Here is a 24,245-nt window from a genome sequence, read left to right as displayed (position 1 = left end):
GATGCTGTGGCATGACCTCAAGAGACCGGTTCACACCAGACATCCCAAGAATATTGCTGAACTGAAACAGTTTGTAAAGAGGAATGTTCCAAAATTCATCCTGAACGTTGTGCAGGTCTGATCCGCAACTACAGGAAAAATTGGGTTGACGTTATTGCTGCCAAAGGAGGGTCAAAGGAGGGTCAAACAGGTATTAAATCCAAGGGTTCACACGCTTTTTCCAGTATGTTTACACAATGTTTTCAATAAAGACATGAAAACGTATAATTGTTTGTTTGTTAATAGTTTAAGCACACTGTGTTTGTCTATTGTTGTGACTTAGACAAATATCAGATCAAATTTTATGACCAATTTATGCAGAAATCCAGATAATTCCAAAGGGTTCACATACTTTTTCTTGCCACTGTATGTGTGAGCTGTGCAGTGAAGCTAGACTAAACTAGATAAATATAGTCACTGAAATTGCCAACTGACATTTTGACAGATGCTTTCCAAATTAACATTTGAATTCTTCTAAGAATAGGCCATGTTGGTGTGTGGTGAAGTAGGCTTAGAGCCAAACCAGTGGCTGGGATCTCAGAGGGAGGGGGAGAGAGGGAGGGAGGTCACTTGTCTGTGAGAAATAGATTCAGGAGTGGCTCCCTAAATTAACTGTCACCACTAATCTCCTGGCCAACTCCAACACCCCTCTCCCATTACCTACCTTACCCCTTTCCATCAACCTGCTCTCATCCCTCATCCCGCTCTCATCAGCACTCTGTCACACCGCCTGCAACCCTCCTTCTGAATCATCCTCCTCTCCTCCCATCGAGTGTGTGTATGCTCCCTCCACCCCCTCCCTTTGCATCTCATCCATCACTTCCTCCTTAGCTTACTGTCGGCTTTGTAATGTTTATGTGTGAATGGTGTGTCTGTGGGTCACGTGTCTATCCCCTCATACATGTGTGTGTATGCTTATGTGAGTGTGTATGTTAGTCTGTCTGTGTCGTGCCAGGTTTGGGGATACAGTAATTCAGTCATATCAGGAAGTAAATTGAAATTCTAATTCTAATTTTCCCTCATATCTTCTCTATAAGAAAAACATATCGTGTTCAGGGCCATCCAGGCAACGGTGTTATAGAAGGCAGATGGAGAGATCAACATCTGTCGAGGTAAAAATGCAAAATGCCATGCAGCCTCCCAGACTAATGTATCTGCTATGTGTCGTGTTCGTCATTCCATCTTTCTCCTTGAGGCATCATTTACAGGACCCCAGAAGCCGGTACGACCACCCACACACGCCGACCGCCTACTCCCCTGCTCTCCAGCTGTCTGCGGTCCCCCAGGATCCTTCTCAATGGAAACAAACTCTATGACAGATAACAACCTATCCAGAACATTCTAAAGGTTAGCTGCGTACATCGGACCAAGTTAGAGAAAAGCATTTGGATGAAATAATATGCCTGCGGTATAGTAGGCATAACTGAGAAATACTGAGAGATGTTTTTCAGCCTTTTAGAACTTAGAGAAATGTCATAGGCTGCATCCCAAATGGAACCCTATTCCCTATACAGTGCACTACTTTTCACCAGAGCCCTATGGGCACACACACATAGGGAATGGAGGGACATTTGGGATAGAACCAACTCCTCTATTTGGCATTTGGTCAAAGTGCCACTCAATGGAGAGTCCCTATTTCACCTTTCACCTTGAGTTGAAACAACAGTCCACAAGTGTTTCTCTTACCTTCTACAGAGTGGTTCTGAGCTGAGAGGAAGACTGACACAGAGGTGAGCAGCCTTATATCTACATTGATCCACAGCTTCTATCATTAAATAACAAGTACTGTGATTCTGGGGATGTGTGTGTGTGTGTGTGTGTGTGTGTGTGTGTGTGTGTGTGTGTGTGTGTGTGTGTGTGTGTGTGTGTGTGTGTGTGTGTGTGTGTGTGTGTGTGTGTGTGTGTGTGTGTGTGTGTGTGTGTGTGTGTGTGTGTGTGTGTGTGTGGCGGGCTATGGTTAAGGGGGTGGGGGGCGGTGATGGGTTTAATTGCATCGTGGGAGAAGCCAATGAATGGAATGAGGCGAACTGAGCACTTATCATAAAGCCCTATGGGAGCAATTACTTCCTCCACGCCTCCACTCCCCCTTAGAGACAGAAAGAATGCACCCCAAATGACACCCTATTCCCTATATAGTTCACTAGTTTTGACCAAAGCCCAAGTGTGGCCAGGGTGTCATTTGGGGTGCAGACAGAAAGTGAAAAAACTGCCCTGGAGGTTCAGCCTCAATCACAGCTGGAGTCTCCACAGTGGGCAGTTCAGACGGAAGTTACTCAAACTAAGTGGTAGAGATTAGAGAGATTATTTTTCTGCTCCAAAAAGAATAATGACTAGATTGAGAGAAGACAGATTCCTTCTAGCCCCGCATTGTGCATGTGGGTTGTATGTGAGCTCTGGCTATGTTCCAAAATGTACCCTATTCCCTTTATAGTGCACTACTTTTGACCAGATCCCTAGTGCACTATATCGGGAATAGTGTGCCATTGAGATGCAGTCTGTGTCAGGTCTGGGCTATAGAGTCTTTCCCCTATGTCTTTTTTTCAGCAGCGGACACAAAGTTTGTGTCTGGGGGAGGGGTGTGGTAGTGGGCTTGGCCACCGGCACCATCTCTGACCACACATTTTGGAGGACCTACTCTTGGCCACAGAGGCAACATTTAGCTGTTTTAAAGCTAATACCTTGATATTATCCACATCTTCACATGGCTTATGCTGTGTTCTCATGCTATCTGAGTGACTCAAACATTATAACAAAATCATTTGGAGTCCCATGCCATTTTTTGAATTTTAGTATTTAGGTGATTGTTAGTTCTCAAAGATGGTCTTATTTAAAAACATATATAGCTCCCTTTTCTTGTCTACATACTTTAAATCTGATTTGACTAAAAGTGCCGGCAAATCCCCTTTTGTGAAGTGGAGCCTCTAGGGAGCGGTTTGTCTCCCCAATGCTCAACCTGTCCTTAACCTGCCTGTCCACACTGAACTTCAGAACATGTCATACACTGCTGACTAAGCAAAACACCCATACACACACAAACACACCCACAGAGACCTATGTGCACACATTCACACAGGCATTACCTAAGTTACAGTGGTGTAAAGTACTTAAGTAAAAATACTTTAAACTACTACTTTTTGGGGTATCTGTACTTTACTATCTATATTTTAGACTTTTACATCACTACATTCCTAATCAAAACAATGTACTTTTTACTCCATACATTTTCCCTGACACCAAAAAGTACTGGTTAGAATTTGAATGCTTAGCAGGACAGGACAATGGTCCAATTCACACACTTGTCAAGAGAACATCCCTGGTCATCCCTACTGCCTCTGATCTGGCAGATTCACTAAACACACATGCGTCATATGTAAATTATATCTGAGTGTTGGAGTGTGCCCCTGGCTATCTGTAAATAACAAAAACAAAAGGATTAAGATATTATTTATACTTTTAATTTTGATACTTAAGTATATTTTAGCAATTGCATTTACTTTTGATACTTAAGTATATTTAAAACCAAATACTATTAGACTTTATCAATTAGTATTTTACTGGGTGACTTTCACTTTTACTTGTCATTTTCTATTAATGCATATTTACTATTACTCAAGTATGACAATTGGGTACTGTTTCCACCTCTGCTAAGTTAGAACACAGCTGTGCAAGAAACAAAACACCTCTACATCCTCCAGTCACTAAGCCCTTCAGGCCTACAGTATAGTCACCACATGCCCACACGCCAGCACAAACACGAAGAGGGACTATATTCTCGCCCCACCTACCCTCCATTTTGGGTCCAGGTAGAACCATTTTGGGTTCCATCTAGAACCCTTTCCACAAAGGGTTCAACATGGAACCCAAAAAGGATTCTTCAAAGGATTCTCCTATGGGGACATCCAAAAAAGCCTTTTAGGTTCTACATTTTTTCCTAAGAGTGTAGTCGTCATGTCTGTGATTGATCGAGAGTCTTTCATAAAGAAATAATGTTACAGATTATCTGCTTTGATGCAGCAGCACTGAGGAATAGATAATAATAGAATAGCAGTGGGACAAAGCCAGCTCAATCACTCATCTAACTGTTCCTCTCAATCTCTGTGTTCACCGGTCTCTGTGGAACCATCTGTTTCATAATCAAGTACATGCAGATTCAGGAAACAATCGCAATGAAAAATAATCTGTCTTGAAACCGATTCAATTATCCAGCATGGTGGTGGGGTTGGCTGCTGGTTAAGTCTTAGAACATGGCTCCTCATATCACCTCAAACTCTTCTAATCCACCCATCTCGCTCTGCTACAACTCATAATGAAACACTATGCCCTATGCTGACCTGTCCTTAATCTCTGGTGAATTACTCTCCCCATATTTCTCCTAGGTGGTGTCATGACGTTGGCCTGGGGAGTAGGTTTATGACAGTCATAAATATCTCTTCCCCCCTTTTTCCTCTCTCTACCCTACTGAGGTTACATTTGCAAAACCCTTGGTTAACATAGAGATTCTGGGAACATCAGTAGGTGGAGGGAAATTCACTATATTCTGGTAATCCGAACAATTGAACATATGTGGTGGAATTTAATAAATATGATGTCAGTTCGGATGTCATCTGAGACATTCTCATCAATGATAAGATGACATAAACTCTACAGTGGGAAGTCTACACATCAGAGTTATCGGATTCACATGGAATTGTTGTTCAATTGAAATGTTTGAATATGAAATTATTCATGATGGGATGAAATGTGATTTTAGCTTCTAAAATGTGAGATTTGGGTTTTCATAAGATATGGCTCTGCTCAATCAGTGGCCCACCCCTGTAAAGGGACATGGGTGATAAAACTTTTCAAACACGCCCTCCTCATGGAAGCCCTTGACGACAATATAACTTCCTGTTCCGATGATGTGAGGACAACGGTCCTGTCAGAATGGTTCAGATAATAATTACAGAACGAAGCCAACATCAGCGTGAGCTTTGGTTGCAAATGGTATGAACTTTGAACTCTTATTCACTACAGAAATGATACCTCCTAGCCGTTGAGTTAGCAACAGCAGATGCAAACGAGGATTAGGAAGGAACAGACAGAGTATCCCGTCTATCACACAACGACGTTACTACAACGTATCCAATTGACCATCAGAGACATTCTTCAAAGGACTCGGTTGGGCAACACGGCCTTCCATCTACGACCAACCTACCGAAGCGTAGCTCAGAGTAAATATTTATTGCATTTTCCTTTTCCAAATGGGCAGTAATTTAGAATGCATAAGATACTGTATTTACGATAGCACAGCTTCTTCCCTTTGTTCCTCAGTCTTCCCGCTCTTTCACTCAAACCCAGCCCTTTTCTTTTTTTGTAACAAGCTGTCATATCTGTTCCGCCCGCTAGGGACGTTTTCCTTTATGACGTAATGTGTAATCAAGTTATGATTGAAATATGTGTATGTGTAATTCTGTGTGATTAGTTAGGTATTTAGTAAATAAATAATTAAACCCAATTTTGTATTGCTGATTCAAATTGTTAGCCAGGGTTCGTGCAGATAACCAAGAATGTACAACTTTCAGATGAGACTGAATTAAGATGAATTAAGGTGATGTTAATATTGACTGCTATTGATGTAAAATATTACTAGGTATTTAAGAGTTTATTCGGAAGATAACAGCTCTATAAATATTATTTTGTGGTGCCCGACTTTCTAGTTAATTACATTTACATGGTTAGCTCAATTAGGTGATATTAATTACGGAGAAATTATTTTATAGAATAGCATGTCATATCACTTAATCCGGCATAGCCAAAGACACGACAGTGGTGTCCTAAACGACACCCTATTCCCTATATAGTGCACTACGTTTGACCAGAGCTCGACCAGGGCTCTGGTCAAAAGTAGCTCACTATATAGGGAATATGGTGATATTTGGGATGCAACCTTACTCTTGTGTACCAATCTCTCTGACTCGGTCCTCTAGTGTCTGATAGGCTGATCGTCCCAGATAGGGGACATGTTAGTAATATTGGATCCAGTCCACTTCAGAACCTATTAGGAGAAGGAGATGTTAATCCGTGTCTATGGCGTCCCAATCATCCTTCAGTTTCCCATCGCTCTCCAGTGCTTTAAAAAAAAACGGGCATTACTGTATGTTCTAATTTTAAAAGTAAATTGCTTTTTCATTGGACCAAAATTGGTCATAGGAAAACCGTAACTGTAAATGTGCTTCCCTGATGTAATAAAATTAGGAATTCAAAACAGTAGGAGGAAAATAATGTGCCCAATATTGGCACCCTATAGGAGTCCATTACTTCAGGTTACCAGAATGGCATTGTCGTGGAAATTCTTACACAGGGCCACTCATAGTCAATCTCAAATGAATCATTGTTTATTTGGCAGCGCCCTGGAGAGGGTCCAACCAACTCAATGCACCATAGCAAACATGTCAATCAGGAGCTCTGCCTGGGGAGACCCAGTAGTTGTCTTATATACGGCTATACTCAGACAAGTTATATTTGCATGATTTAGCATAATTAATTAATCATTACCGGTTTGTACTATTCATGTGACGACCAATACTGTTTCATAACATGTGACAGACCAACACCTCACAAGGTTTCTCCTCTCTAAGCTGAGACCTTGAAACTGAGATATCTTTCGTTTGTTCACAAAACACGTTAATTTGTTCTCAAAACACGATCTGTCCATACTGCCAAATTGCAGCTACTTATAGGTGGGATTTGTACAGTCAGCCATTTGCATGGGCACAGAATTTGGTTATTAGAACCGCACATGAACAGAACACAGAAATTAGTCATAGCACAAACATAAACATTTCCCTTACAGCAAAATAGACAACTGCATTTGGAGGACAATGAAACATAAGAAGCCAACAACGTTTCATTGCATACAAAAAGTATTCAGACTCCTTGACTTTTTCCACATTTTGATTAGGGATGCACGATATATCGGTGAGCATTTCGGAATTGGCCGATATTAGCTTAAAATGCCAACATTGGCATCGGCCCGATGTCTAGTTTAAAGCCGATGTGCAAAACCGATGTCATTACGTACCTATATAACGTAGGTAGAGGACGCAATGACGCCACGGGGGCTGTCATGTCATTTTACTGAGGAGTCGCTTCCATCTGGCCACTCTAACATAAAGATTGGTGGAGTGCTGCAGAGTTGGCTGTCCTTCTGAAAGGTTCTCCCATCTCTACAGAGGAACTCTAGAGCTCTGTCAGAGTGACCATTGGGTTCTTTGTCAGTTCCCTGGCCCTCCCCCGAATCCTCAATTTGGCCGGGTGGCCAGCTCTAGCAAAAGTATTGGTGGTTCCAAACTTCTTTATTTTAAGAATGATGGAGGCCACTGTGTTATTGGGACCTTCAATGCTGCAGAAATGTTTTGGTACCCTTGCCCATATCTTGCTTCAAAACAATCCGGTCTCGGGACTCTATGGAAAATTCCTTCAAACTCATGGCTTGGTTTCTTCTCTGACATGCACTGTCATCTGTGGGACCTTATATAGACATGTGTGTGCCTTTCCAAATCATGTCCAATCAAATGAATTTACCACAGGTGGACTCCAATCAAATTGTAGAAACATCTCAAGGATGATTATTGGAATCAGGGTGCAATAGAAACAGGATGTAAAGGGAAACCAGCCGCAGGCTGCCCAGTGACGCGAGCCTACCAGATGGGCTAAATGCCTTTAATGCTCGCTTCGAGGCAAGCAACACTGAAGCATGCATGAGAGTAACTGCTGTTCGAGACGACTGTGTGATCATGCTCTCTTTAGCCAATGTGAGAAAGACCATTAAACAGGTCAACATTCAAAAGGCCACAGGACGGATTACCAGGACCTGTGCTCAGAGCATGCGCGGACCAACTGGCAAGTGTCTTCACTGATATTTTAATACCTACATGTTTCAAGCAGACCATCATTTACATTTAGCATTTTTTAAACTTTGGTTTATTTAGTAAATATTTTTTAAACTCTATTTTCTTAAAACTGTATTGTTGGTTAAGGGCTTCTAAGTAAGCATTTCATGGTAATGTTTACACCTATGGAAAAATAGAAGGGGTCTGAATACTTTCCGAATGCACTGTATGTACTGTATCATTGTGGCCAAAATGTCACCCTATTCCTTATGTAATGTAGCATAAGGCTCTTGTCAAAGGGTAGTGCATTATATGGACTAGGGTGCCAGTTCGGAAGCCAACAGAGGGACCATATATCTGGCTTTAATGGCTATGCTGTGGCTGTGACCCGGTACTCTGAATGACACCTGGGTCAGTTGTGTGACTGTCATGATCTAACACAGATTCCGACATACATGCAAACATGCATGCATGCATGCAAGCACACATATGCACAACATTGCACGCCCATATGTAAACACATACCCACAGTCCAGATCCGATTGGACTCTCCAGTGGCCATGCAGAGGTCGGGTCACCGATATGTGTGTGAAGCAGGGTGGGGGTCAATTTGAACTGAAGTTAGTCAATTCCGCGAAGTAATCAAAAATTCCAATAATTAATCAAATGGAAACTATTTTCATTGATTTCTCAATAAACTGAGAAGTGGAAGCTACTTATTTCAAATGTTTTTTCTTCCATTTGAATTGACCCCAACCCTGGTGTGAAGGTCTGTGGCCATGGTAAGCTAGGTGCAGTTAGACAACGGTTGCAAAAGTACAGTAACTTTCCCAAAATTGCTAGGTATTCCAGAACTGTTCACACTGGAATTTGTGTGACCCTACACCAGACTGGTTTGCACATTATGGATTGGCCCTGTAGCGCTTGTCCCGTGCCAGAGCATTGATTAGAGTGTGTGACAACAACGACACAGACTCAAAACCGGAAGGGCAATGTAGCACAAATGACAACAGATGCTATTAAATGCTGTGTGGGGAATACACACCCAGAGTACACAGAGACAAACCCACTGGATCAATTATCAATACTAGAGCAAGCCAGCAGCTATTGGCAGTCTCTAATATAGTCTAGAGCTGAAAGGTTCTGGCTGGGAGTGTTGTGTGCTTAAGAGCTGACACTGTTCCAGGAGCAATATGAAAAATACAAATCACAGAGGACAAATTCATCCAATGACCCCCAAAGCTTAATGGTTTGTACTCTCTCTATCACTCTCTTTCTCTTTCCCTATTTTATAGACACGGATAATGAGGTAAGGGTTAGCTCTTGTTCAATAATTCAGACCCAGGTAACCCTGAGCAGAGGACACAGCCAATCAGACCTCCAAGGAGAGGGGACTGGGCACCCAGGCTCTCCCGTACGCTTTAAATTGATACTTTCCCCGATCACTCATTATCAATGCAAATGCAAACAGCCAGCAGTGGTACACAGAGCTCTTCAGCACAGTACAAGAAGGGCACATGTTCACTGTGTCTCTGTCTCTGTCTCCTTGCCTTCTCAAATGTGTGTGTGTGTGTGTGTGTGTGTGTGTGTGTGTGTGTGTGTGTGTGTGTGTGTGTGTGTGTGTGTGTGTGTGTGTGTGTGTGTGTGTGTGTGTGTGTGTGTGTGTGTGTGTGTGTGTGTGTGTGTGTGTGTGTGTGTGTGTGTGTGTGTGTGTGTGTGTGTGTGTGTGTGTGTGTGTGTGTGTGTGTGTGTGTGTGTGTGTGTGTGTGTGTGTGTGTGTGTGTGTGTGTGTGTGTGTGTGTGTGTGTGTGTGTGTGTGTGTGTGTGTGTGTGTGTGTGTGTGTGTGTGTGTGTGTGTGTGTGTGTGTGTGTGTGTGTGTGTGTGTGTGTGTGTGTGTGTGTGTGTGTGTGTGTGTGTGTGTGTGTGTGTGTGTGTGTGTGTGTGTGTGTGTGTGTGTGTGTGTGTGTGTGTGTGTGTGTGTGTGTGTGTGTGTGTGTGTGTGTGTGTGTGTGTGTGTGTGTGTGTGTGTGTGTGTGTGTGTGTGTGTGTGTGTGTGTCAAGACTGTGTGTGTGTGTGTGTAGACTGAGTGTCCAGGGTCATGTGATGTGGGAGAGAGGAGGCTCGAGGCTGACGTGTATCAAGATGACCCAGAGAGAGACAGAGCTCCTCCCAGGGGAACTTGGAGATAACTTCATTATCTGGATTTCCTAGATACAAGTTGTGTCCCGGCACCTTATATCCCTACATACATTAGTAGGATCTTAATTTGACAGCAAGAAAATAACCCTGCAGCAACAGGAAATGTAAATTATTGTGTGGATTATAATAATTTGACAATTTTGTAGGGGTTGATCCATTTTTAGTTAGGGGCAAATCAAGTCTAACATTTGAAAGTGGAAATTAATAACTTTAGAAGTGTTATTCAAACCTTAAATACATTTCCTAAAACAACAGGGTGATCAAATTATGATCCTACATCTGTAGGGCACTGACCTATGAGCCCTGGTCAAAAGTAGTGCACTATATAGGGAATAGGGTGCCACTTGGGATGCATACAAAGACAACGTTTTCATATTATCATGCTCTGTAGATATATCCTTGTTGTAGCTATAGGACAAATCATTATCTATTGAACCAATGACACAGTTTGATGACTGGATTAGTAGAATTTGTGTGGTAGGTTTGTGTCACAGCTCCTGCATGTTTCAATGTTACTTGTCTCGAAGCGAGCATAGAAGTTATTTCGCTTGTCGAGTAGGTTTGTGTCACTGGACAGCTCTCGGCTGTGCTTCCCTTTGTAGTCTGTAATAGTTTGCAAGCCCTGCCACATCCGGCGAGCGTTGGAGCCGGTGTAGTACGATTTGATCTTAGTCCTGTATTGATACTTTGCCTGTTTGATGGTTCGTCGGAGGGCATAGTGGGATTTCTTATAAGCTTCCGGGGTTAGAGTCCCGCTCATTGAAAGTGGCAGCTCTACCCTTTAGCTCAGTGCGAATGTTACCTGTTGGGGTATGTACGTACAGTCACTGTGGGGACGACGTCCTCGATGCACTTATAACTACATTAGCTGGCATGCCTGCTGGCAATGTTGGTAGACTTTAGAAAAGCAACAATTATTACATTTACTAAATAAGACATTCATTTCCATCTTTTACACCGATTTTAGCAGAGATGCAGAGAAGCATATTTAGTTTCCCCCCCAAGAAGATGGAAACAGGCACCTCGAGGTATGCAAAAAAATAAACACTTTTTTAATAGAATTAAGCACAATGATTATGGCTTGAGATTGCAGGAAATTCATTTTTGCAAGTGTTTCGAAAAATTCTACATTCTCCAACTTCCTGACGGGGAATAGAGGAAAAATAATAAGCAATATATTGTAATAACTTGACGTTCCTAAACGGACTTCCTACAGTCACTGACATTCAATGGGCATCGCACATTGCGTCCAAAACTTTTCAGAGAAGCTGCATGGACAAAAATAATGTCCAATGTAAAGAAAAAACTGCTGCTCGTGATATTTTAATAAAACACTGGTTAGGCTACTGATTAGGCTACTGTGCGCCTCCGCTGGCAAAATCGAAGCCATAACCAATTGCATTACCGCTATAACCAGCTTTCTGTGAGTCTTAAAAATCGGCAGTAGCGCTGCTTGAAATTGGCACATTTAGCACTCGTGTTTTAAGGACACACCCAGAGTTGGAAAATACCAACCGCTGGCTTTTACAAGTCAAATTTTCCAAAGAGTGTACATTCGACACTAGTAACGCATTAACGCCAGCCGAAAATAGAGACCTGGGTCCTGTAACTAGGGCCCTGGGGCTTTTTCTGTTCATGTCTTGTGGTTAGGAACACTTCTGGTCCTGAATATGAGTATACCACAGTGAAACATCAGAGAACTTTCCAGGAAGTCATATCCCTTAACATTCTTCCATTCCTATACCATTCTGCAACTCTATCAAATCCCCCCTCTTTCTATCTCTCTCTCTTCCTACACTGGAGGGAAATTGTTAGCTGGCGGCACACATTAGGCTGTGAGCAGCAGCAGTGACTGTGTGTGTGAGAGAGTGAGAGGGAGAGAGAGAAAGAGGGAGATACTGTATGTTTGTTTGAACTTCTCAAACCAAAAAGATTTTCTCTCTGCATGTTTCAGTGTGATACTCTTGAAAAGCCCCTGATGCGCTCCTCTTTCTTCCTCTCTCATCCTCAGAGAGAAAAAAACAGATCATCAACACACCAGCCAATGTGGTCTTCCTTTCCTCTGCAGGATAACTAAGGCACAAGTGTGTGTGTGTGTGTGTGTGTGTGTGTGTGTGTGTGTGTGTGTGTGTGTGTGTGTGTGTGTGTGTGTGTGTGTGTGTGTGTGTGTGTGTGTGTGTGTGTGTGTGTGTGTGTGTGTGTGTGTGTGTGTGTGTGTGTGTGTGTGTGTGTGTGTGTGTGTACACCTGTGTCAGCACGCCTGTGTAAATCCCAATCCTATATCAAACAAACACCTGCCAAAAGCAACTGAACTAAAAAATGGGCCCTGGTCAGATGTAGTGCACTAAATAGGGAATAGGGTTCCATTTGGGATGCAGGTGAAGTATTAAAGCTGCAAGTTCCAGACCAGCGTTTCCTTTGTCTGAGTTTAGCCCTAAATTCTCATGGTGTCAACTAAACCATGTACCACCCAGACAACTTAACTGTCACTTTAATCATGCTCCTAATACAGTCTCCATTGAAATCAATGTCAGTACTGTAAAAGTGAACCGACCCGGACACTAATAGAATGAGTGATATTTCTGCACATATCTGACCATAGCTCTGGGCAGTGAATATAGGATATTATTGGCTAGTTAAGCAACACTCTGCCAGCAGAGAACAAGTGAGAACAGGTGATGGATTAGAGACATGTTGGTCATGAACCAAACCTTCCCTGCAGTCCATTGTAAAACAATTACACAGACACAATGGAGTCCCTTTAGCAGGGCAGGTGTGGAAGACCCCAGGAGAGACTGGGGTGAACACAAACAGTGCTTTGAGACAGACAGGGGGTGAAAAAAGTTGACAGAGAAAATCCCAGTCTGACAGTGTTCTTTTTGTGTGTGTGTGGGTGAGTGTGAGTGCGTACGTGACCGATATATGCCCAGGGAGAATGTATACTAAGCATAACGCAGCAGCATAAAAGGGGGGGAAAACATATCATATCAACAAAGACAGTACCATTGCCAGAAAGAGACACTGTGTTTTCTGTTCATGATAATGAAATATACAAAGATGAGTTTGAGTATGAGCGCCAACAAAAACATGAGAAAGAGTGGAAGGATGATGGCTTAAAGATTGTGTGAAGGATAGCCTCATCTTCTCCCCTGGCTGTCAAGGCATACATTGTGGTCAGTGAGACGGATGTGACTTTTCTGCATCCCAAATGCCACCCTATTCCCAATAGAGCCATGGTCAAAAGTAGTGCACTACATAGGGAATAGGGTACCATTTGGGATGAAATCTTCATTCTACTCTCCTTGTTCTTCATCTACGCCGGTAAACATTTCAATATTAATCACACCGGAGCACAGTCAATCTGAGGCAAGAAGAATTAGTCTCCGCTTGCATAATTAAAGCATTTGATAAATAATTCACTTCATAATTAAAAAAGGGAATGGAATCAAGAGAACACAGCAGACCCCACCTGGCCTCAGCACTTAGTACAGGCCTCTGTTTTCTTTCTGAGCCATCTGTGTGGAGAGGACATTACAAATCAGACCCCCTTGTCATTACAAACGTGGGTTGGCCCTACTTTTAAACAACAAATGGTGAGCCAAAAAACCCTGGCCCAGACCACAACTCTTTCGGGCAGAAAACATAGGGGTGTCACGGCTGTTTGAAGGAGAGGACCAAGGTGCAGCGTGGTGAGCGTACATGATCTTTTAATGGTCAAAAATGACGCCGACAAAACAATAAACAATACAAAAACAAACCGTGAAGCTCAAAGGCAAAGTGCCATAAACAAAATCAACTTCCCACCAAGACAGGTGGGAAAAAAGGCACCTAAGTATGGTTCCCAATCAGAGACAACGATAGACAGCAGTCCCTGATTGAGCACCAAACCCGGCCAAAAAAATCATAGAAACACAACACATAGAAATGCCCACCCCAACGCACGCCCTGACCAAACCAAAATAGAGAGCTAAAAAGGATCTCCAAAGTCAGGGCGTGACAAGGGGTTGTTGAGCTGCAGCCAAAGTTTATTTTGGTAAATCATTTTCTGTTGCCCAAGAGACTACAATTTGTAGCAAAGGTCCACCTTTTAAAGTGCTTAAAATGTTTAAGTTACCTGTCTAAAACACCCCTCTCCCTTGTGGAGAATACATTTAGCAGAAGTGTAAACATAAACAGCACTGAGCTCTGTTAATCAGGGATAGGAGTCCCACTAGTGGTGAAACTGGTGCGCAATTCAAATAAATAAATCATAAATATTATGGATTTTAAACATTTAGGTACATAGAAGTGTCTTATATCGGCTGAAAGGTTAAATTCCTGTTAATCTAACTGCACTGTACGATTTACCGTACAGTGGGGCAAAAAAGTATTTAGGCAGCCACCAATTGTGCATGTTCTCCCACTTAAAAAGATGAGACAGGCCTGTAATTTTCATCATAGGTACACTTCAACTATGACAGACAAAATGAGAAAAAAAATCCAGAAAATCACATTGTAGGATTTTTAATTTATTTATTTGCAAATTATGGTGGAAAATAAGTATTTGGTCAATAACAAAAGTTTATCTCAATACTTTGTTATATACCCTCTGTTGGAAATGACAGAGGTCAAACGTTTTCTGTAAGTCTTCACAAGGTTTTCTGGCCCATTCCTCCATGCAGATCTCCTCTAGAGCAGTGATGTTTTGGGGCTGTTGCTGGGCAACATGGACTTTCAACTCCCTCCAAAGATTTTCTATGGTGTTGAGATCTGAGACTGGCTAGGCCACTCTAGGACCTTGAAATGCTTCTTACGAAGCCACTCCTTCGTTGCCCGGGCGGGGTGTTTGGGATAATTGTCATGCTGAAAGACCCAGCCACGTTTCATCTTCAATGCCCTTGCTGATGGAAGGAGGTTTTCACTCAAAATCTCATGATACATGGCCCCATTCATTCTTTCCTTTACACGGATCAGTCGTCCTGGTCCCTTTGCAGAAAAACAGCCCCAAAGCATGATGTTTCCACCCCCATGCTTCACAGTAGGTATGGTGTTCTTTGGATGCAACTCAGCATTCTTTGTCCTCCAAATACGACGAGTTGAGTTTTTACCAAAAAGTTATATTTTGGTTTCATCTGACCATATGACATTCTCCCAATCTTCTTCTGGATCATCCAAATGCTCTCTAGCAAACTTCAGACGGGCCTGGACATGTACTGGCTTAAGCAGGGGGACATGTCTGGCACTGTAGGATTTGAGTCCCTGGCGGCGTAGTGTGTTACTGATGGTAGGCTTTGTTACTTTGGTCCCAGCTCTCTGCAGGTCATTCATTAGGTCCCCCCGTATGGTTCTGGGATTTTTGCTCACCGTTCTTGTGATCATTTTAACCCCACGGGGTGAGATCGTGCGTGGAGCCCCAGATCGAGGGAGATTATCAGTGGTCTTGTATGTCTTCCATTTCCTAATAATTGCTCCCACAGTTGAGTTCTTCAAACCAAGTTGCTTACCTATTGCAGATTCAGTCTTCCCAGCCTGGTGCAGGTCTACAATTTTGTTTCTGGTGTCCTTTGACAGCTCTTTGGTCTTGGCCATAGTGGAGTTTGGAGTGTGACTGTTTGAGGTTGTGGACAGGTGTCTTTTATACTAATAACAAGTTCAAACAGGTGCCATTAATACAGGTAACGAGTGGAGAACAGAGGAGCCTCTAAAAGAAGAAGTTACAGGTCTGTGAGAGCCAGAAATCTTGCTTGTTTGTATGTGACCAAATACTTATTTTCCACCATAATTTGCAAACAAATCCATTAAAAATCCTACAATGTTATTTTCTGGATTTCTTTTCTCATTTCGTCTGGCATAGTTGAAGTGTAAAATTACAGGCCTCTCATCTTTTTAAGTGGGAGAACTTGCACAATTGGTGGCTGACTAAATACTTTTTTGCCCCACTGTAGCTATTACAGCGAAAAATGCCATGCGATTGCCTGAGGATGGCACCCCACATCAAAATATTTTTCCACTGGCACAGGTTTCATACATTCACATATAATTATAAAATATTCACTTACTTTTTGAAAATCTTCCTCTGATTTGTCATCCAAAGGGTCCCAGCTATAACATGTTGTGTCATTTTGTTAGATAAAATTCTTCTTTATATCCCAAAAAGTCTGTTTAGTTGGCGCCATCGATTTGAGTAATCCACTTGTTCAATTTACAGAGAAAGGAATCCAAAAATCTACCCTTAAACTTTGTTTCAACAAGTCAAAATCTGTTTCTATTTACACCTCAGATACCCTAAAATGTAATCAAACAATAATATTTATTTCAGAAAGTAGTATGTTCAATAGGAAACTGATTTTAGCAGGTGCGTGATGTCTTCATGGCGCGTGCAAACACACATTTCCAAGACTGTGTCCCTTTACTAAAACTGGTATTTCTTATTCGTTTTTGAAGTTACAAGCCTGAAACCTTGAACATAGACTGCTGACACCCTGTGGAAGCCATATGAATTCCAGGGAGCTAATTTTCAAAATGACCTTTCTCTTGCCTTTCTAAGAGGATGATCTCTCTCTCAAAAACATTCTGGTTGGTTATCTTTGTATTTTCTCCTACCATATCTAGTGTGTTATATTCTCCTACATTATTTTAACATTTCCACAAACTTCAAAGTGTTATCTTTCCAATGGTGTCAATTATATGCATATCCTGGCTTCAGGGCCTGAGCTCCAGACGGTTTACTTTGGGCACGTCATTCAGGCAGGAAGTGTAGAAAAAAGGAGGCCTAGCCCTAAGAAGTTTTAAGCTATGACCACTCAGTATGACCCTATAGTGTAGCCTGAGCTATGAGGAATAGTCAACAGAAGTACTCTAAAAGTCTCATAAGAAATACATAGTCAACATGTTGCTCTTTGAACCTCTGGACACAGAAAGAAGAAGGAAGAGAAATACAGGAGTGCTTCCCCCAGCCATCCACACACAGGAAGCTCAGACAGCAGTCCCAGTGGAGTTTGTTTTTCAGCTGCAAGATCCCAATAGCATATCATGCTCAGTGACTGGTATGAACTCAATTTACCGAGTCAGATAGCTACCTGTTCATTCCTAAACAGCAAAAGAGTGAGCTGCCTTTGGACCCTCTGCCTAGTCCTCTTCCCAATCTCTCTTCTTCTGGCCATTCCTCTGCTGGGTACCACACCACCTCAGACCTCAGCCCAACCCAGAGAGCCTGCACTCAATTCTCTCCATATTGTAATCCTCAAGGAGCTGTCAGCCTTGCAGGGACCAGCTGCCCATCACAAGCTGTGTTGGCACCAAGAGAGGGAGAGGGAGAAAAGAGAGAGAGAGAGAGAGAGAGAGAGAGAGAGAGAGAGAGAGAGAGAGAGAGAGAGGGGGAGAGAGGGAGAGACTAGCAAAACCAAAGGGAAGGTAATTTAATCTCCTGCCTCCTCTGTTTCACAGACTCAGAGACTCAGATCAATCTGATTAAGCGGTAGGTAGACAGACGTCTCTCTCTGCATCTCTCTGCTGCAACCGATTGGACGTGGCCCCAGGAGGGCAGGATTTATGACCCTGTTCCCGTCACTGTGCTGGTCCTCGCCGCCAAGCATGTCATGGAAAAGATTATCCTAAAAAAGCTCTAAGCGCTGACTGTGGGGCACACCCTGGCACAGGATCCAGGAAGAAGAGCCAAGACAGGCTCTTAGGAGACTGGTCAGCTAAAGAGCTTCAGGGGAAGTTTCAAACAAAGTGGAGCATAGGAGAGTTGGTAGAAGTAGGATGTACAGTGGGAGTAAACATATTGTAAACGAGCAATGCTTCTGTAAATCTATGAAGTTCTGCTTGAAAGTATTTCCTGTCTGTCTGTGTCTGTCTGTCTGTCTGTCTGTCTGTCTGTCTGTCTGTCTGTCTGTCTGTCTGTCTGTCTGTCTGTCTGTCAAAGAGAGGAGAGGCAGAGAGAGAGCGAGAGGGAGAAAGAGGCCACTGTAGGCCGGCCTGGCTCTCAAGAGAAGACTGTGCACACTGCCCACAAAATGAGGTGGAAACCGGGTTGCATTTCATAATCTCCTGCCAAATGTATGACCATATTAGAGACATATATTTGCCTCAGACTACACAGACCCACAAAGAAAATTAAAAACAAATCCAATTTTGTTAAACTCCCATATATTTTGGGTGAAATACCACAGTGTGTCAACACAGCAGCAAGATTTGTGACCTGTTGCCACCCACAAGAAAATGGCAACCAGTGAAGAACAAACACCACTGTAAATACAACCCATATTTATGTTTATTTATTTTCACTTTTGTACTTTAACCATTTACATATAATTAAAAACACTGTACATAGCCATAATATAACATTTTAACAACAAATAACAAAATGTCTCTATTCCTTTACAACTTTTGTTAGTGTAATGTTTACTGTTTATTTTTTATTGTTTATTTAACTTTTGTTCATTATCTATTTCACCTGCCCTTTGAATTGGAAACCGAGACAGAGAGAGACCGAGAGAGAGTTACCATAGAGGACTTACGATTCAGCACCATGGACAGCACAACTAGCACCATTCGCCGCGGTAGATGCGATCCATACTATTCAACACCATGGACAGCGCTCAACACCTCATCAACACGGTACTCTTGTTTTATCAGACCTATCTAATGGATAAATTACTATAGAAATATGCTCTTATCTTATCAGTTAATAAGTCTATTATATAGCCGTTTGAGGCAAAGATTCAAAGACATTTGTTTACCAAAAACCTTTTCGGTACAATTTCAATTGACACAAAAAAATACTACTGATTATGGGAGACATGAGTCGACCATGGAAAGCTAGGCTGTCCAGTGTTCAATGACAAGGTTCCGGTGCTTAAACCAGGCGGCACAATAACCGGCCTGTGACTACAAGTCAACCGCTACAGGGCTTACATGAACCAATTCCTCTCGATAACGAAAGTTATAAATCATTGCCTGTTTGCTCCAGGGGTCAATTTCAGCCACCGTGGCCAAATACATGATTAACCACGGATAGGGGGCCTGATTACATCAGGGAGATGGGGATTTGGGGTCAGAGGCGCACGCCAGTGTAAACGACGCACATCATTCTGCCATTGGCACATTTGGAGCCACTGGCCCCGGATCCATGCGTTGGATGCATGGCCTTGGCTTGCCCATGGGCGCATTATATTTCTCTATGTGTAGGCTAGTGACCCTGGCGACTGGTGAGGGTAGTTACTTCTTGTAGGCCTGTGTATTAACTCTATACTGTGCTATCTTAAGTGCCATACATTGCTTGGCTGAAACGTGACAGCCAATAAACAAACACACACACACACACACACACACACACACACACACACACACACACACACACACACACACACACACACACACACACACACACACACACACACACACACACACACACACACACACACACACACACACACACACACACACTTACCTTCACCGCTTCAGCGTGCGTGACTTTATCGAACACTGTGCTGTTGACTTTCATAATCTGATCGCCAATCCTCAGTCCCTCTTTCTCGGCCAGGGATCCTGGCTCCACCAGAGACACATAGATTCCGACCCCGTGCTCTGAGCCGCCGCGGATACTGAAACCCAAGCCCTCGTTGCTCTTGTGCCGTTTCAGGGTCACCTGTCGGACCTCTCCTGGAGGCTCGTGCAGGAAGCTTCTCCCGAGCAGCGGTACGAGGGGAGCTGTCCCATCACTGCAGGTGCTGAAACTATCCGGGGAGCTGCGCAGCGCAACCTGAGATCCGGGGGGAGTTGGACTCGCACTGGAACCTTCGCCCACCGCTTCGGCGCTCCCATTTCTGGCAAGTAAATCCGATTTCAAGTAAAGGCCCTCCGAGGTGTACTGGTCAAACAAAAGCTGGTCGGAGCGGGGAATGACCAGCCGTAGCATGGGCAGAAGTTGGCGTTTGCTGGGCGCATTGAGAATGACTTTGAGGGTTTGAACCAGGTCGTAGACATTACGCTTGGAGTGGTACACGTTGAGGCAGTGAATGAACTGCTCCCGCTCCAAGTCGTTAAGCAGCAGGTTGAGCGCGTTGTGCAGCTTCTTGACGTTGGCTGACAGCGTGCGGTCACTCGAGGCCACAGAGTTGGCCGAGGAGGAGTTGAGCGACATGTGCTCTAGATCCGTGCTCATCCTAGAGGTGTGACTGGGTCACAGAGCCACGCTGGAGCAGGGATACATTAGTCATTAGGCCGAGAGCGCTGGGCTGTGCTCCTTTAAAACGGAGCCTGGCATAGCGTTTTGTGCAGGACGTCCACTCCACTAATATACATATTGGCTAGGTCTGAGGCTGAGGGCTGTCTAACACAACCGGCTGAATTACAACAGTCTTTGATCGCATCCTCGAGCAATAACTAAAACAACGTTTCAATGTTAGAATTTCAAACACAAATTATATAACATTTTCATACGATTTTCAGTTTAATAATAGCCTATGATATGAACTTCAGTACTCCGTTTGGCTAATCAACCGTCAAAAAGGCACATGAAATAGACTAAAGCACATAGAAGAAACATTTCATAGCCTTGGTCTTGTTTGCGTGTATTAAGGTCGCGAGCTGCTTCTCAGGTATCCACATATATCACCTCGTCAACAGGCACAAGAAGCTCGAGCGCCAAAAGAATACGGCTACTACAAATTAATATCAAGTGATAAACGTACTACTTACTATATGAACACAATATTCGGAAAATAATACCCAAGACGTTCTAGATAGAAGTTGGTATTTTGCTTGGTTCCTTTACCGGAGACCGAAGTTCATATTGTGGAGTTGTTTTATCCATTGCAAATATATCCAGCCGGAGCTTTAAACGTGTTCCAAATAACGCAAAGATAATTAAGCCATTTTCAAGTAAAGTTAATGTTTCCCCTGGTAGCTTTTGGTTTATATAACTATTTACTTGATTCCAGCCGTGCGTTGACAGTCGGCAGTTGTCTCCGCAAGATTCCCGACCAGCTGCTAAATGCTGCTGTACTGTCTGGGGTCTCGCTCCCTCCCTCCAATCGCTTGTCAGAAGGAAATGACGCAGCCGATCGTGTGGAACGAATACGTTGCTTGGTAACCAACAACACACCCTCGTGGGAACCACCAAGTGTAGCAATAACTCTAATTTGCAAAAACCTGCGTGGGGTTATTTTTAGTTTGATTGAAAATGTTAACATTCGAAGCTCACTACAAAATCACGCAACCGTTATGCACGCACACTCAGGTGCATGCATAATAATAAGGACGAAAATATACATGGCATCAATATCCAGTGAGTGAGAAAATTCTGCTTCAATTGGCTTTACCACATAGATCATATGTAATTATATATCCTTTAGTACACAGACAATGTATTCCATTCCCCTGTGAATAGACCTATTCCAAAAGTCTAATAATGACACAGTTTAACACTTGCCAAGGTAAACATTTTAACCAAGAACCCCAAAAAACGGTGATAGTAGAGAGATAACAATATTACTAATTATAGTCAGAGATTGTTATCATTGAGTGGGTAGCATGGCAGGTGGCACACATCTATCTACACATGACTTATCTCACTGGAAACATGATATCACATCAAGCAGTCTAATTGTAGGCTATCTGTGATACTGGATTATCATTGGTCAGAATTATCCTGCCAGTCCACTGTGTCCACTGACCGATTGATGGATGGGAGTTAAATAGTAAATAAACACAGAAGTGAACCACATGACAGAAGAGCAGGGCAATGTTCAGTAGCCAAGCGTTGCAGATAGAAATATCACAAAGAGCCAAGGATGGGGAGTAACGGATTACAAAACAGTAAGGATAATCCCTTACTTTACCAGCAAAAATATTGTAATCAAATTACCAATATTTTTGAAAAACTAGATGATTACTTCGAGGATTACTTTTAAATTCAGAAAGTGTGTTTGCGAAAACAAAATCTTTGACACTTCTCAGAAGTTGACATACTCAATTAGTATTTGGTAGCATTGCCTTTCAATTGTTTAACTTGGGTCAAACATTTCATGCAGCCTTCCACAAGCTTCCCACAATAAATTGGTTGACATTTGGCCCATTCCTCTGGACAGAGCTGGTGTAACTGAGGCAGGTTTGTAGCCCTCCATGCTCACGATTTTTCAGTTTTGCCCACACATTTTCTATAGGATTGAGGTCAGGGCTTTGTGATGGCCACTCCAATACCTTGACTTTGTTGTCCTTAAGCCATTTTGCCACAACTTTGGAAGAATGCTTGGGGTCATTGTCCGTTTGGAAGACCCATTTGCGACCAAGCTTTAACTTCCTGACTGATGTCTTGAGATGTTGCATCAATATATCCACATAATTTTCCTCCCTCATGAAGCCATCTGTTTTGGGAAGTGCACCAGTCGCTCCTGCAGCAAAGCACCCCCACAACATGATGCTGCCACCTCAGTGCTTCACGGTTGGGATGGTGTTCTTCGGCTTGCAAGCCTCCCCCTTTTCCCTCCAAACGTAAGGATGGTCATTATGGCCAAACAGTTCTATTTTTGTTTCATCAGACCAGAGGACATTTCTCCAAAAAGTACGATCTTTGTCCTCATGTGCAGTTGCAAACCGTAGTCTGGCTTTTTTTTGTCGGTTTTGGAGCAGTGGCTTCTTCCTTACCTTTCAGGTTATGTCGATGTAGGACTTGTTTTACTGTGGATATAGATACTTTTGTACCTGTTTCCTCCAGCATCTTCACAATGTCCTTTGCTGTTATTCTGGGATTGACTTGCACTTTTCTCACCAAAGTACGTTCATTTCTAGGAGGCAGAACACGTCTCCTTCCTGAGCGGTATGAAGGTTGCCTGGTCCCATGGTGTTTATACCTGTGTACTATTGTTTTACAGATGAATGTGGTACCTTCAGGCGTTTGGAAATTGCTCCCAAGGATGAACCAGACTTGTGGAGGTCTACAATTTTCTTTCTGAGGTCTTGGCTGATTTCTTTTGATTTTATAATTATGTCAAGCAAAGAAGCACTGAGTTTGAGGGTAGGTCTTGAAATACATCCACAGGTACATCTCCAATTGACTCAAATTATGTAAATTAGCCTATCAGAAGCTTCTAAAGCCATTATATAATTTTCTGGAATTTTCCAAGCCGTTTAAAGGCACAGTCAACTTAGTGTATGTAATCTTCTGACCCACTGGAATTATGATACAGGGAATCATAAGTGAAATAATCTGTCTGTAAACAATTGTTGTAAAAATTACTTGTCATGCTCAAAGTAGATGTCCTAACCGACTTGCCAAAACTATAGTTTGTTAACAAGACATTTGTGGAGTGGTTGAAAAACGAGTTTTAATGACTCCAACCTAAGTGTATGTAAACTTCTGACTTCAACTTTATATATGTAACGAATCCCGCCGAAGATGGTGCCTCTTCCTGTTCGGGCAGCGCTCGGCGGTCGTCGTCGCCGGCCTACTGGCTGCCACCGATCCCCTTTTCTGTTTCATTTAGTTGTGTCTGATTTGTTGCACCTGTTTGGTGTTTAGGTTTGGTTGTGTGCTATTTAAACCCAGTAGGCCCGCTGGCTTTTGTGGGGGCTTGTTTTTCTGGTTATGGTGTTTGATTATTCTTGTGGCTTCTTTTTTCCGATCAGTTTCGTCCTGTTTGTTTGGACTGGGACTTTATGCGCCCTTGTGTGCGTGGCGTGACCATCTCTCTGGTTTTGTTGGAAGATTAAAGATCCACATCTTTTTGAACTACCCTGCTCTCTGCGCCTGACTCCTGCACTCACTACTTATTGAAGCCGTGACAATATATTAGATACATATGCATTGATTCTTGAGGAATATAACTTGTAAATGCCTCATGAGCTTAGTTCAACTGTCACACTCCATGAGAACACAAAATATAAGCTTGTTTTACTCCAATGTTTGTAAACAGTGTAAATGTAAACAAACACTGTATAGCCTCATAACGTGGTTAAAACAATACTTTTTATATCATGGATGGTCAATCATAGCATACATAGCTCTGTCTATTAATCTTAGAATGGTTCCATTTCTCTAGGCACATCCCTCAGCTTTTACCAAAACAGAGGCGGGGTGCCCATTTTGTTATTGTTTCATCTGTGGATTTCCCTTTTAAAGAGCTGCATATTATCAAGATATCAAAGTGTC

The 24,245-nt window shown here is 42.8% G+C and overlaps 1 protein-coding gene across 1 annotated transcript in view; it reads right to left on the bottom strand.

The window, feature by feature from the left end:
* The window catches only part of LOC118387464 (whirlin), a 139,373-nt gene extending 118,288 nt beyond the window's left edge, over positions 1 to 21,085 (bottom strand). The window contains exon 1 of the mRNA XM_052525635.1: positions 19,545 to 21,085. Within this exon, the coding sequence (XP_052381595.1) occupies positions 19,545 to 20,258 (714 nt within the window). The 5' untranslated portion in view covers positions 20,259 to 21,085. The remainder of the gene's footprint in view (positions 1 to 19,544) is intronic.
* Positions 21,086 to 24,245: the final 3,160 nt, after the last annotated feature.

Source organism: Oncorhynchus keta, chromosome 9, assembly GCF_023373465.1.
Source record: "Oncorhynchus keta strain PuntledgeMale-10-30-2019 chromosome 9, Oket_V2, whole genome shotgun sequence".
In the NCBI taxonomy this organism is placed as follows: Eukaryota; Metazoa; Chordata; class Actinopteri; order Salmoniformes; family Salmonidae; genus Oncorhynchus; species Oncorhynchus keta.
Note: the sequence above shows the minus strand (reverse complement) of the source record. Positions and strands in the feature narration are given on the sequence as shown.